This window comes from Lynx rufus, unplaced genomic scaffold (genome assembly GCF_022079265.1).
Source record: "Lynx rufus isolate CCGP_SWC_20201006 ecotype Redwood Valley unplaced genomic scaffold, mLynRuf1.p SCAF_11, whole genome shotgun sequence".
Classification (NCBI taxonomy): domain Eukaryota; kingdom Metazoa; phylum Chordata; class Mammalia; order Carnivora; family Felidae; genus Lynx; species Lynx rufus.
In genome coordinates this window covers 9,504,690-9,520,081 of record NW_025814825.1, presented here as the reverse complement: position 1 = coordinate 9,520,081, position 15,392 = coordinate 9,504,690, and the positions used below count along the sequence as shown (strand labels likewise).

Genomic DNA, 15,392 nt, shown 5'->3' with positions numbered 1-15,392 from the left:
AACATTATTCTTTGCCAGCCACGCAGAACACTCCAAGAACAAATAAATTCCAATACCGCATTTGTAGCAAAACATCAAAATCTTCCTAGGTAATAGGATCTTCGTGGATATTACGTTTTTGCATCTTTACAGTTTTTTTTGGGGGGGGGTCGTTAAAAAAAAAAAAAAAAAACTGGCTTCTACAATTTCTTCTTATCGGAAAGCATGATGTATTCCTCCCGGCAACGTGGGGCTACCTGAGCTGCCACATCTGTATTCCATAGCCCAGCATTCTGGTGGTGAGCACCCACTTCAGCCACAGAGCTGCGTTGGAGCCCAGGAGGCAGGAGAGCCCCGTACCGCACACACGCTCAGCTCACTTCTGCAGACTGTCATTCTGAAAGCTGCTCGGACTGTTGCTTTGGTTTCAGTGAATGCAGTCTTATGTAAAGCTGCCCCCAGTGGTGAAGAACATTATGGGCATGTGCAGAAATGCCTCTCTTTTATCTTGCAAATGAGCAGGCTCTCTGCTGGAAAATGAATGATTCTTTTGGGTGGCTCAATGGGAACTGAATGGTCACCGTAATCAATAACTAGCAACATTTTCTGTAATTTCCGAGTCTTGTTTTACAATTTGGCAATGTCTTTATTGTCTGCGTCCCCTTAATCGCTAATCATGTACTGCCTAGAGTTTTTCTGGAGCTTGACATTAAGTTTACAGACCGAATGTCAATTTTTCTTCACCTCAACATAGGCTTTGAGCTGAAATTTATAAAGTGAGTTACTGAGCTTTTCACAGAGAAGCATTAACTGCCTGCCCATTTGACCCCTTGGAGTCACAGTGATTGTATTATGCAAGGTGTCTCAGGATGCTAGAACACATTTTGGAATAGAGGGGATAACTAATGACATATAAATTAATGTGTCCAATAGCCTTTCTGGTTTTCCTACAAAAGAAATAATTGGTTTAATGACTTATGGCTGAATTTGATGTTTTGGTTGCTATCATTTGTAACTAGAAGAGAAACTCTTTTTAGTGCAAGTAGAAGAATCAAGAGATCGTTTGGTTCAGTTTACTGATGCTGCTATTTGTTGTCCATTTATTAGATGCTGCTAATAATATTTATCGAACACTTCCTAAGTTGTTGTAAATGAGCTATCTTGTATCTCTAAACAATATTATGATGTAGGTCCCATTATAACCTTCATTTTAAAGATGAGGAAACTGAGACTTGGAGAAGGAACTTGCTGAAATTCATAATGTTAGTAAGTGGCAAAGCTGAGATTCAAAACCGTACCTCTCTCAGACTAGAACCTCTAACCACTAGATGATCATGCTTCAACAACAATGTTATCTTCATCTTAAAATGAGTCAGATGAAAATTAGGCTGATGAGGACACTGGGGCAAGGAAGCTGCGATAAAACATAAAAATAAAATAAAATAATAAAATTCTTGATTCCTAGTTTTGTATAAACTTCTTTGGTATGATTCTTTGAAGAAGTATTAAAAAAACTAATGAGAAGCAGTTTAGTCTAGTGATTAAGAGTATGGATTTTTGCACCTACGATCAAATCTTGGCCACGATAGGTTACTTATCTTCTGTATGCCTCATTTTCTCTTCTACAAAATAAGTATGATAACAAAAAAACATTCCATAGAAGGTTAGAGAATTGTCAACTTAATATCTGTAAAGTACTTAGAATAGTGTGTGGACATGATAAACCTGTGTTAGCTGTTATTGGAATATCAACTTTATTTGCTGTCATTGCATATTGTTTAGTACTGAATATTGACTATACTATCATTAACTCACAAAAAGCCTCTTCAATGAAAATATTTATATTGTTCACAATGGATTTCTAGGATTCGTTCAGTCTTACCTTCTTTTAACAAGAGAACTTTCTAAATCTCCATCATTTCAACTTTATCTTTAAAATGAATCTTTTGGTTCTATGGATCATAACTAGATCATAATTAATGTTTGATTCTTTTCTTCCCTAAAGCAGAATATAGTAACATCTGTCACATAGAGAAAATCATTTTGTTTGAACATAAATAGTATACCTGAAAAAGTTTGCTTTGTTAGTCTTTGTTAGGGGAATTGGCTGTGGAAAACCTCAGAGAGCTTTCAGATTCTCTCACAATGAGAAATTTTACATTCTCCAAGAATGTTAGTCATGACAATCAAAGGGGTCCCACAGAAATAGTCCAATGAAATCACCAATTCCTCAGTATGCTATGAAAAGGGCAGTGGTTCCCCCCCCACCCAAATTATCATGGTATCATTGCATATAAAGCCCCAGAGAGCTTGTTAAAAAGATAAATTTCTCAGTCTTCCCCCCAAGATTCTGATTCATGGGATGGAAGAGGCTGCACTTATCAACATTGATGGACAAGTAAGTTTAAGAAATGCACTGTAAGGGAGTGATTAAAAATAATAAATGTTCCCCTAGTAGGAAGAGAGGGTATAAAAGTTTATGACATTGTGATGCAAGTTCAATGAGGATGAAGGTTGTGTTTTGTCTACTTCAGTTTCTCTAATACCTGGAACAGTACTTGACACATAATAGACATTCTGTTATTAAATAAATACATTTTTATGGGGGTCACAATTACATTTGATATAAGACAAACTGGGTGTGTAATGCTAATCTTGGGTACATGGGATTGATTTCTGCAGTTCCTGAGTCAATGATACTGGATACAATTTTGGAGAAAGTGTTCTTAAAGAATGTATGTAAAAAAGGCAAGAAACTAGAAAGTGGAAATATTTAGATGGTCAGCAAGTGATCTTCACTTTTTATGTAGATGTCTCATTTTCATGGTTAAATTACAAGTGGCATAAGAACAATAAATATATCTTTGAATATTCCCTTTGACATGTTACAACTTTTATCATCTCACATCCCAAATGGGGCTTGACGACTTGTATCTATTAAAACATACCAAAGGAAATCATATCTATAAACCCCCCCTCTCATATCTTCATTGCTTGGGAGCCTCTGATTTTTCTCCTTACTTTCCTTGCTTCTCTATGGAAAGTAGCCTTTGAGATGTCTGTTTTGCCTAACAGCTACAGAGAGCTTCTCTACGATGGCTGGAGGTAGAGGCTGCTTCTTTTTCCCTCATTCCCTGGTGACAGGAACACAGAGGAGCCCACTGAGAATGTAATTCTCTCACTTTGTTTTTCCTGGGAGAAATCTTGAATTATTTATGATGAATAACATTTTTTGCTGTGTTCCATACCTTAGTTTTCAGCCATTTTTCTGATACCTTGGCTTCTGATCTTATCTTGCTCCATAGTTCTGACTTCACATTCACCCCTTTAATCTCATAATTGATATTTCCTCTTTAATATTGATCATTGGTTTCTTTCTCAGTAGTAATCAGGTGCCTTTCTTGGACTGGGTCTGACTCCAAGTACTCTGTGTGGCCCCTACATTGCCACTAGCCCCTAAGCTGGCATCACCACCAGGTCTGTCTTGATTCAATGTAATCAGGAGCATGGAGGAAGACCATTCATGGGGTGTGGAAAAATCCCAAAATAAAATAATACAATTCAAAGGAGACTAATACTTGAAGCTGCCGAAATTAGCCCAAAAACATAGAGTGGTCTTTCAAAAGAAATAGAAAACAACTTTATGTTCTAAAATATTGTAGTAATATGCTATTGCATTAAGTTTACCCTCCTTTTACTTGTTGACTATAACAAGATGATTAGTTCTGATTTGCCTTTCAACAGAATCAAATTTATACTACATTATATGTTTAAACCACATGCAGAAACAAACCATAAACTACCTGACAAGTTAAATATTCCCAAATGAATCTAGAACCTTAATGATTTACACAATTATAAAGCATAGTCATTCACCTAAAGACTTTTCAAAACTGTATTTATAGTACTTCAAATAACTGCACATATTTTGTTTAAATTGGGTAAATAAATTCAATCTCAGTGCATAGTGTCCAATTTCAGTACAATATGAAACTGAATTGCCAAAAAAATTAGAAAATCAGGGTTTAAAGAAGATGTAGTGATATATTAACAATGGGTTGGTCTTAGAGATTTCATGCATTAAACAAATACATAGTTTGGGTACTCACTATGTACTAGATGCTGGTCCAGACACTTAGAATACATCAGTGTACAAAACAAAGATATAAGCATTTATTCTAAAGGGATGACATGAACAAAAACATAAATAACATATTATTAAGTAACAGGTACTATAGAAAAAAGAAAAGTGAGATTAGGGACGATTGGGAGTATAGAGGGTGAGGTAAATTGTAAAGTTTTTATTTAAACCTTGTTAGTTAACACAGAGTGTAATGTTAATTTCAGGTATAGAATTTAGTGATTCAACACTTACGTACAATAGCTGGTGCTCATCACAAGTACATTCCTTAATCCCCATCACCTAATTTAACCCACCACCCCCACCCCACCTACCTTCCCTCTGGTAACCATCAGTTTGTTCTCTATGGTTAAAAGTCTGTTTCTTGTAATGTTAAATTGGGATGGTTAGGGCCACTAAGAAAAAGTGGCTTTTTGAGCAAACCCTCGAAGGAGATGAGGTTGTTGACCTTAAATGTATATGGGTGGTGGCTTGTCTAAAGGCCTTCCGGTGGGTGCAGATCATATGTTCAATGAGTAGCAAACAGGCCAATCGGTCTAGAATGGAGAGAGTAAGGGTAGAGGAATTGGAGATGAAGTCAGAGAGGTACTAGGTCCTGGGTCATAGAGGGCTTCATATGCTATTGAAAAAACTTTGACTTTATTTTGGAGAAAACTGGGAACCAACTCAAGATTTTGTGCAGAATAAAGCTATGATCAAGTTACCCATTGAAAGGATCACTCACACTGCTGTTATGGGAATAAACTCTAAAAGGACAATAATAAAAGCAGGGAGGTCAGTAAGGAGGCCATTGTACCAATCTAGGAGAGAGATGATGGTGGCTTCGACCAGTGTGGAAACAGTGAAAATGATGAGAATTGGCTAATTACTGGATATATGCTTAGGTAAAATTTACAGGAGTTTTCTAATGGATTAGAAGTGGAGATAAAGAGAGAGATTAAAGATAATTCCTATTTTATGAGCTGAGCAACTAGAGGGATGGTGAAGCCATCAGCTGTGTCTGTGGGTCAGCTTTTGGGAATAGGATCAACAATTCTCCAAAATAATTTATAAATAAACTGTGGAAACACTAAAAAAAAGAGTCAATGCATTTGAATTAACTTAAAATTTGGCTCTCACTTTTCTTCAATTTTGTGAGGCTTTAATTTTCGAAAACATCATCTTCATATTAGGCCTCAAAGGACCATAATGTATTTTAAAATATTTTATAAAATGATTAGCAAAATTAGCCACTAAACAATAGCAACATGGATTTCTATTCAGATGGCCTAGGCAAAGGCAATGTCTTTGCATATGGCCTTGGAAGGCAACAGAAGCAAAAGCTTTGATGAAAACTGAAAATTACGTAAAGACCAAATACAGGGACATTTGGACTAAGTATACTGGAAAATAAATTCAGTGCATCCAAAATGTCTTTCTAAAATAATTTAGAGAATGACATATACTTTTTATTGCATGTGTCAGTTGACATTTGGAATTTGGAACTGATTCTGGGCAAACTTCTCAGGGTTTCAGTTTGCTTATCTGCAAAATGGGACTCAAAACCTGTGTTGTAAATCTCGAAGACTTTTATTTAGGATCAATTTCCATAATTTATGTGTAAATACTTTGTAGACTATAAAGTGGTATAAAATGTTTCTGGAATCAGAGTACCTTTGTGAAAATTGATTTTCTTTGATTCTGTCTAGGTTCTTTGGTCATCAGCATATACTGCAACAAACATGTATCAAGGGGCACTAACATGGTCAAGAATGGAGTCAGAATTTGCCAATTAAAAAATTCTTCAGTATTCCCTTTCTACTACAATTTTAATACCACAACCATTTATTATACAGCATACATTGTTGTCATTCAGTGTTCTAAGTCATGAAATGATTTCACCAATAAATGCATGTAATTGAGATATTGTAAAGAGATTAATGTTTTTGATTCAGTTACCTTATCATAGAGTTGTCAGAATGCTAACAGAGAGTTCCCTACAGCTATGAATATGATTTTATTTCTAGTTGTTAGAATACACATATGCATTTGTACATTTGTAATTATATCCTGATCTTTCATAAAAGCATTAACATGTCTCTGAAATATCCTTAGTTTCCATCTGCTTGCTTCAAGGGCTCTATTAAAAACCCTGTTTGGCCACATATGGTTATGAGTGAACATCTCTGGCTTAGATAAATGGATAAAGAAAGTTCCAGGTCTGACCGTTAAAATGGTCTTTCAGTGTCTTTCTCAAATGAAGCAATTCAAATGAATGAGACCTTATAAGGTTATCTAACACATCTCCTTCTCCCTCCCCTGAAGGCACATTTATGTTGTAGCACCAGTCTGTATTTTGAGGTTTCATTGCATCACTTCTTTCAGAGGTAGCCCGAGGCTAAATTTGGGGATAGGAAAAAATAACAGACTCTTAAAGTATAACACTTAGTGGTAGGCTTCTGAAGACTGAAAAGACTATTCAACCTTGAGGAAACAATTGTTTTTATTTTTTAAGTTGAATTTAAAAACATACACAAAAGTAAACAGTATAATAAACATCAACTTCAACAATTATCAATATTTTGCTATATTTTAATCTTTCCCATCCCTCTTCCCACATACACACACCATTTTCCCCCCTAGAGTGTCTTAAAAGCAAATCTCAGAAATCATGTCACTTTACCCGTATATATTATAGTATGCAATTCTAACCAATAGAGACTTTTAATTTAACCATCTAGCATTATTACACCTAACAAATTAACAATAAGTTCATAAAGTTGGCTTGTAGTCAAGAATTAAGCAAAGCACAGATACTGCATTTGGTTTTCATGTTTCTGAAATGTCTTTAATTTTATGATGCCATTGATATGTTGGGAGATACCGGGTCATTTTGACTTTACCTTGGTCCATGCTTTGTATTTGGTTGATTGCTCTCCCTTGTGTTATTTCATTTGCAATGAGTCGAGTTTTAATGACATACATGTTGAGCAAGAGTCCCATTTATTAATTGAAGCAGGAAGCAGGATATCCAGCCCCATAGGACATCTATTTACTTTTGGTAGCAAATCTGAGACTTGCCAAACTTTTGTGTGAAATGAGACTTAGAGCTCAGAAAAAAAAAATGTGTTTCTATCTTGTGGTATTTATAGAACCAGGGAATTCATAATTGGTTAAATGGCAAGTTTGGGAGTGAGAAATAATATTAAGGTGTCATGACTCTATGTTGGTTTAATGTTCATATTTACCAGTATTTCTGTTCTCCACTTTCCACACACTTGCCTTTTTGCCTGTAGTCAGCAAAAGCAATTATTTGATGCTCCTTGATAAGCAAATTTGTTAATTTTGTATTGATGCTGAGGTGTTCTTCTAACAAAATCTCAAAAAATTCAGTAGAATAGCAATCAAAGTCACTTATAGTCATTTATGTTGAGAGAAATCAGTTTTCTAGCTTTTCATTTAGAAAAAATTCCATGAAGGAACATGGCAAGCACCAGAGCCACACTGTAAAATTTATAGTCCTATATATACATTCCCAGATTTCTTATACTTTCTCATAGTAAAATAAAGAAACTTTAGAGTAGCTATAAATGTCTCTTAACCAAATTTGCACCTTAATATTTGATGTTCTATTTCCCATGTATGGCTGTGCTTTGAATATAAAGGCAATATTGTTTAAATGGTATCACAGTAAACATTTTGCGATATTTGCTTCATATATATTCCGACAAAACAAGAAGTTTTAAAGAAAAAATTTCTGTTCTGGTCCATTCAGTTTACTTTAACAGAATACCATAGATTGGGTGGCTTTTTAACAAACAGAAACATTTCTTACAGTTCTGGAGTCTGGGAAATCCAAGATCAAGAAGCCAGTAGATTCTGTGGCTGTTGAGGGCCTGCTCCCTGGTTCATAGAGACGTCCTCTTTTCTCTGTAACTTCACACGACATAGGGGCAAGGGGTCTCTCAGGGGCCTCTCTTATAAGGGTACGAATCCCTTCATGAGGGCTCTCCTCTTATGACCTAATCACTCCAAAATGCCCCACCTCCAAATACCATCACACTGGGGATTAGGTTTCAACATATGAATGTGGAGGGGCAGGGGGACACAAACATTCAGTCTACAGCATGTTCTATTGTATTTTTAAAGGATTGTAAAGAATAGTTTCAACCAGGTACACTAGTATATTTTAAAATCTGCCTTCCTGACAAATATATCAGCATTAAGAATTAAATTCCCCAACCACCAGACAGTGAAAGATAATAGAAATCTTGATTTGGATTAAAAACCATAATTTTCCATTGGTTAATTTTATTTTTGTTTCTGAAACAGCAAGTCTGATATTTTAAATTTTACCCTGCAGACCTAAAAGATATTAAACTTCTGAGAGAAGAGAAACTCTGCATAGGTTTGCAAGGTAGTGGCAGAGAATAGGAGCTATGGGTCCTTATATTACACTAAAATGCATCAGTCTATTTGGGGACTCTCTTAAAGGGCCAGAGAAACCTTCTTTGTATTGCTAATGCTTAATCCTGATTGAAAAATAGTTCCCTTAAGAGTGCAGGGGGAATGCTTAGGAATCTCCTGTGGCTAACAGCAGAGCCCCCAAGTGGCAAAATTGTGACTCAGACAGAAATTGACTTAGTCCCTGGAAGCAAATGCCGCGGGCCCTTAATAGAAATAAAGTATCTTTATCTGGTCCTGAGTTGAGAGTTTATTTTTTTACTCAATGAATATTTATCAAGTTCGTCCACTGTTTTTTGTGCTGAGGATACAACAGTGAATAAGACAAACTGCCTACCATCAGAGGACTTGCATTCTAGTTGATTAGATAGTAAAAAAGAAACATCATAGGCACACAATGTCAACTAGAGATGAGTGCTATGAAGACATAACAGGATAAAGGCTAGTGACAGTTTGATAGAATAGTCAGAAAATCTCTAAATCCCTTTCTGAGGGCTTCGCATTTGAGAGCAAGTAGGAGGTAACTCATGTGACCTTCTGTTCCCTGAGATGTAGTCTCTCTTTGGGATTTTCACTGATCAGCACCAACATCTTTACAGCGGCTTCAGGCCGACACTGCTCCCCCATAGACACTGTAGGCATGTTCTCTTTTTGGAACACGTAGCACAGATGAACGTTTAAACAAAATTTGAAGTAATTAAAAAAAATAAGAAATTTAGGAGATAACACAAAAAGAACAAACAGAAGCATAACTCATAAAATGAATCTTACATAGACTTGGCTTTCTTAGATCCGGTTTTCTTTCTTTCTTTCTTTCTTTCTTTCTTTCTTTCTTTCTTTCTTTCTCTTTCTTTCTTTCCGTCTTTTATGTTTGTTTATTTTTGAGAGAGGGAGAAAGAGACAGAGTGTAAGCGAGGGAGGGGCAGAGAGAGAGGGAGACATAGAATCTGAAGCAGGCTCCAGGCTCTGAGCTGTCAGCAGAGATGGGTTTATGGTATTAGCTTTCTCAATGTAGTTTAAATTAATAAAAAAAAAAAATTAAGGTTTATTCAGTTTTCAGAGAGAGACCGAGCACGACACGGGAGGGGCAGAGGGAGAGGGAGACACAGAATCCGAAGCAGGTTCCAGGCTCTGAGCTGTCAGCACAGAGCACGATGCAGGGCTCAAACTCATAAACCATGAGATCATGACCTAAGCCGAAGTCAGGCACTTAACCAACTGAGCCACCCAGGTGCCCCTGTACTTGAAACTTAACATAACTGAAAAATGAAAAACATTAAGGAATCATTGAGAACTGAATTTTATGTATATAGTCTGAAAAGCAAATAAGAGACAAGACTTGTATTGAAAACATCCATATTTGCTTCTCCTCAGCGTCTTCACCAATTGGTCTTTTCAGAGTCAGTGACTTTATTTTAGCTGTTATGTTTTTTCTCATAATATTTCTGAATGTTGATATTTTCATTTCTTGCTATTTTAACTGAAGATTAATATCATGTTCTCTCTCACTTTCCTACTTCTTATGTTAATACAGTATTAAATAGTATCTAAGATGACTATGTAAACAAAGATGTTACTGGATTAAGTGGTGTACTAGATTACGTCTGCATTCTCTTTCAACCTTTCGGTTTTCTTGCAGTTAGGAATTGTTCCTATTTTCTCTCTCCCCCCTTTGTTCTCTCTCCTATCTCTTAAATTTGCTTAGTTTTTTTCTGTACCTAGTGCTAGTTCTTTTTCCCAGTATTTTAAAAGATTCATCAAGTGCTTAATGTTTCCAAACACTCAATTCAGATAATCTCTTCCCTTTGCAGCATTCTGTTTTTCTAATATCTAATAGTGGTTGTATCTAATAATGCCTGCTACCCTAGTCTTCCCTTTCTGCATCCTCCCCTTTCCTGGATCCCATATATTCATTTTCTTAGTTTACCACTCATTTTGTTGAAACATGCACTCTAGTATATTTCTAAGAAAATGTGCATGTGATATAAAAACTCCATGTCTCAATTTTTTTGATTTATCTTAACTGATTAATAAATTGGCTGTATATAAAATTCAAAATTGGAAATCATTTTCCGTCAGAATCTTCTAGCCATTGCTCTATTGTCTTCTCACACTCACTCTTGTTGAGAACCAGGTGCTATTCTGATTGCCACTCCTTTGTGTATAATCTTTGGAAGCTTTTGTGATACTTCATTTTCCGTGGTATTTGGAAATTATAAAGGATATACTTTGATTTGGGCCTTTTGTCATTCATTGTGCTGAGTATTCAATGGACAGCTTTGTGTCCTTTGGTTCTGTAAAAATTTGTTTATGTCTTTTATTTTAATTACCTCTCCCCATTTTCTCTGTCATCTCTCTCTCTCTCTTTTACTGAAAAGATTTTAGATTCCTGGATTGATTCGTTCTATTGTTGTTTTCTCCTATTTTCCCATCTTTTTATCATTTTTTAAAAAAAAATTTTAATGTTTATTTATTTGTGAGACAGAGAGAGACAGGGCATGAGTGAGGGAGGGGCAGAGAGAGAGGGAGACACAGAATCAGAAGCAGGCTCCAGGCTCCGAGCTGTCAGCACAGAGCCTGAGGCGGGGCTCAAACTCACAAACCATGAGATCATGATCTGAGCTGAAGTTGGTTGCTCAACTGACTGAGCTACCCAGGCACCCCCCATCTCTTTATCTTTTTGTCTTACTTTCAGGTGATTTCCTCAACTTTATGATATAATATTTATCTATCTATCTATCTATCTATCTACTTATCATCTATCTATCATCTGTCTATCTCTCAATCTATCATCTATCTTCCTATCATCTATCTATATATCTATGTATCTATCTCTATCATCTATTTATTAAAAATTTAGATCAGATATCAGCAAACTATTGCACAACCAAATCCAGCAATGATGGTCTTAGGTCAACTGGTGCAAATAAAGTTAAACATTTGTAACTAAAGGAAACATTTATGCTCATTCATTTATATGTTTTCTATGGATGCTTTCATCCATCAATGGCAGAGTTTAGAGACTAAATCCTGTATTTGCTATATGTCTCTTTACAGAAAAAGCTTGCTGATCCTCTACCTCCCTCAACTTAGGTGATCATATTTGTTATCTCCAGGACCTCTTTTTGGTTCTCTTTTTCTCCCTCTTCATTGCATACTGTTTTATTTTTACAAATGTGACATCTTCTTATTTCACTCTAGGATATTATATAGGGTGTTTTGGTACTATATTTTTTCTACAATGTCACTGTTTACTCTGAGGTATTTAGTTAGTTTGTTTTGGCCTGTTTCATGTTGGAAGCTTTTTTCAAATGTTAAGTTTCTTGTGTGCTTATTCAGATTAATGAGTGAGGCACTAAAAGCTGAGAGAGGGTTCCTTGCATATGAGCAAGGTTTTGGCTGCAGACTTTGTGGGAGCAAATTAAAAAGTGAACTTGCCTTTTCACTAAGGAATATCTACATGCATGAATATAGACATTTCTCCCCCCAGGCCCCCAACCTCCTTTACTGGAGCTGAAGGCTACTGGTATTCTGGGGACAAAGCAGGAGAAGGGTGGTGAGGTCCCCAAGTTCATTATGTGCATTCTCATTTAATTTTCTTTTCATTTCCAAGCTTCAGTGATTTGTCTCATGTACTTGGGTCTAGCTTCTCATGTTTGAATTTACAAAAAATAAACTTTTCTTCTTCTCTACTGGAAGAAAAGAGTATGTCTTAGTCAACCCAGGCTGACTATACAACAAATCTCATAGACTGGGTGGCTTATACAACGGAAACTTATTCTCACAGTTTTGGAGGCTGAAGTCTAAGATCAAGGTGCCAGCATGTTTGGGCTCTTGGTGAGGTTACTCTTCGTGGTTTGCAGATGGACATATTCTTTCTGTATCCTCACATGGTAGAGAAAGAGATCTCTCTCGTGTCTCTTCTAAGATGGGCACTAATCCCATTCATGAAAGCTCCACCTTCATGACCTAATTACCTCCAGAAAACCCCACCTCGAAATGCCATTCATTTGGGTATTAGGGCTTCAACATATGAATTTGTGGTGGGAGGCAGGGGGACACAAACATTCAGTCCATAGCAGATAGTCTCTTGGTTTCTTGGGTTGAAGATGTGGATCTGGCACTTCCCATGAATACTTTAAACCAGTATCCATATTTTTAGTCACCCCATCTTCTGGAGGCTCTCAAGACTGTTGCACAATATAGGGTCTTCCTTCAGTAAGCACTTAGGTGAAGCTTTCTTGACTCTACTTATTTGTAATATTGTCTATGTTTTCCAAAACCTTGTAGACATTGTTCATTCATTCTTATCTCTTCTTTACTTTCATTTGTATTCATTTGTCATTACATGGGTTTTAAGGGGGAAGAGGCAATAAAAGTGTGCAATCTGTTGTGTTTCAGGATGAATTTCGCATGACAGATTATAGACATGGCAGTGATGACAGGAGTGTGGGAACATTTCCTCAAAAGAATGAGTTTATAATTTTATAATGAAATAAAGAGAATTTTATGTATATGCTTTCTTAAGAAACCAACTATACTCTGAGCTGAAATATGGATTTGTTTTTCCACTTTTTTATATCAAGATTTTGGTTTTAATTATTATCATTTCAGAATGAATTTTCAAACCAAAACATATATATATATATATATATATATATATATATATATATACTTGGCTCTTTTCAAATTTGTGTTTACAACTTAATAGTAAAAAATTAGAAAAACTTTAACTTGATGTATATGTACATGGTGTGTGGGGGGGTGTTGTGTGTATATGTGTGTATGTATACATGTGTTTATATTGCTAAGAAAATACAATATTTCAAATAGGCAACTATTTATTTATGATCCAAGTTTGTATCTTCTGATAGATAAATGTGTGCTTGTATTTAAAAAAATAGGAATAGGTATCTCATAGTCATATAAATTATTTCTTCTATTCATTGGCTATATTCAAGACCAGATTTTTGCTTAAAGGAAACAGTCTACATTAATTCTTAAAACTTTTTTTTTAAATGTTTATTTATTTTTGACAGAGAGAGACAGAACATGAGCGGGGGAGAGGCAGAGAGAGAGGGAGACACAGAATCCAAAGCAGGCTCCAGGCTCTGAGCTGTCAGCACAGAGCCTGACGCGGGGCTCAAACTCACAGGCTATGAGATCATGACCTGAGCTGAAGTCAGACGCTCAACCAACTGAGCCACCCAGGCGCCCCTACATTAGTTCTATGTCTTTTTTCTCTTTATGGCATTAGTTAAAATCATGCGGACATTTGATTTGGTATATGTAACTTTCAATCTTGGTAATTTCCTTCTGAAGTACTCTAAGTTACTCTCTGGAGAAACCAAAATAAGTAAACATGTCATCGCATGTTTAGGCCATTAGTCCAAATTCTTAAGCTTTGTAGGTTTTCTGTGGATACTTCTAAAATGCTTGAGAGGTTTCATATAATTTCAAGTAGCTTACAAGCTTTTGCAAGTTAAACTTGGAAAATATTATTGTAATACCAAGTAATAGTGATATAAAGGCTTAGAGAATCATAAATCATAAATTGGAAAGGATTTTGAGATTATTTTGTCCAAACCACACTTTACATATCGGAAAACTAAAACCCGGAGAGATGGAATAACTGGCTCTATTCACGTATGACATGGGTACAGGAACTTTGCAACCTAGATCCTTTGACATTAGTGTATTTTTTATAATGGTCTTGTTTCTTGAATCCAAACCAAAGTCTTTAAATCGTGTGAAAAATAATAGCAAACATTAACAAATAGATTTTTTTTTCAATGTTTATTTATTTTTGGGACAGAGAGAGACAGAGCATGAACGGGGGAGGGGCAGAGAGAGAGGGAGACACAGAATCAGAAACAGGCTCCAGGCTCTGAGCCATCAGCCCAGAGCCTGACGCAGGGCTCGAACTCACGGACTGCGAGATCGTGACCTGGCTGAAGTCGGACGCTTAACCAACTGCGCCACCCAGGCGCCCCAACAAATAGATTTTTACCTAGCCTCAGATAGATTTATCCAGACAACTAAAACGTAAAATCATTTTTGTTAGATAGAAATGAAATATGTTTTAAACTATTCTTTACGTTTATTTGCTTTCCATTATAAAAGCAATACATATGTATTATAAAACATAGTAACCATGCTGTCACCATCCAAGGGCAACCCCTACTAGTATTTTGGCAACTATACAGATTTTTTTGTTACCTTGAATTTAATGCATCACATTCCTTGAGTGGGCTAAACAATTATTTTAAATACCTTTCATTGTTGGAAATTTAATTTATGGAACAATCTTTATTGATGTTGAATCATTCAGGCTCACCTTCCTTTAAGCACTGAAACGCAAATTATTATCTCTGAAAAGGAGATAAGTAACTAGTATTCTAATATGCATGGTCTCTTTCCTATATGGCTAACAAAATAAAAATGTTATCCTATGCCAAGGGATAAATAGAAAGTTATCCCATGCCAAGGGATAAGGTAAAGAGAAAAGAAGTTTTGTTGTTGTTGTTGTTGTTTTGAGATTTGATAAGTCTTCAGTGTAATTACATGAAGGTCAATCCAGAATTGTCTGACTTCATCCCTAAAACACTACCACTGATTTGGTTATGTTATCGTTCTGCTTAAATCCTTTGACTAGCTCACCATCACCTCCGGTGAAATAGCAGATTCATCCTCATGACACACAAGGTTCTTCTGATTTGATTCATTTGGTTGTTAGATAAAATAAAATAATCAGCTATCAAGAAGAGCAAGAACCTTATTGGAAGGGAAGTAGCTTCATTTCAGTGCCTTGCACTTTGCTATTTTCCAT

General features: G+C 35.9%; 2 protein-coding genes across 2 annotated transcripts in view; one reads left to right on the top strand and one right to left on the bottom strand.

The window, feature by feature from the left end:
* The window catches only part of LRRTM3 (leucine rich repeat transmembrane neuronal 3), a 165,416-nt gene extending 158,332 nt beyond the window's left edge, over positions 1-7,084 (bottom strand). The window contains exon 1 of the mRNA XM_047073689.1: positions 7,003-7,084. Within this exon, the coding sequence (XP_046929645.1) occupies positions 7,003-7,084 (82 nt within the window). The remainder of the gene's footprint in view (positions 1-7,002) is intronic.
* The window catches only part of CTNNA3 (catenin alpha 3), a 1,681,070-nt gene that overhangs the window by 705,803 nt on the left and 959,875 nt on the right, over positions 1-15,392 (top strand). The window lies entirely within an intron of this gene.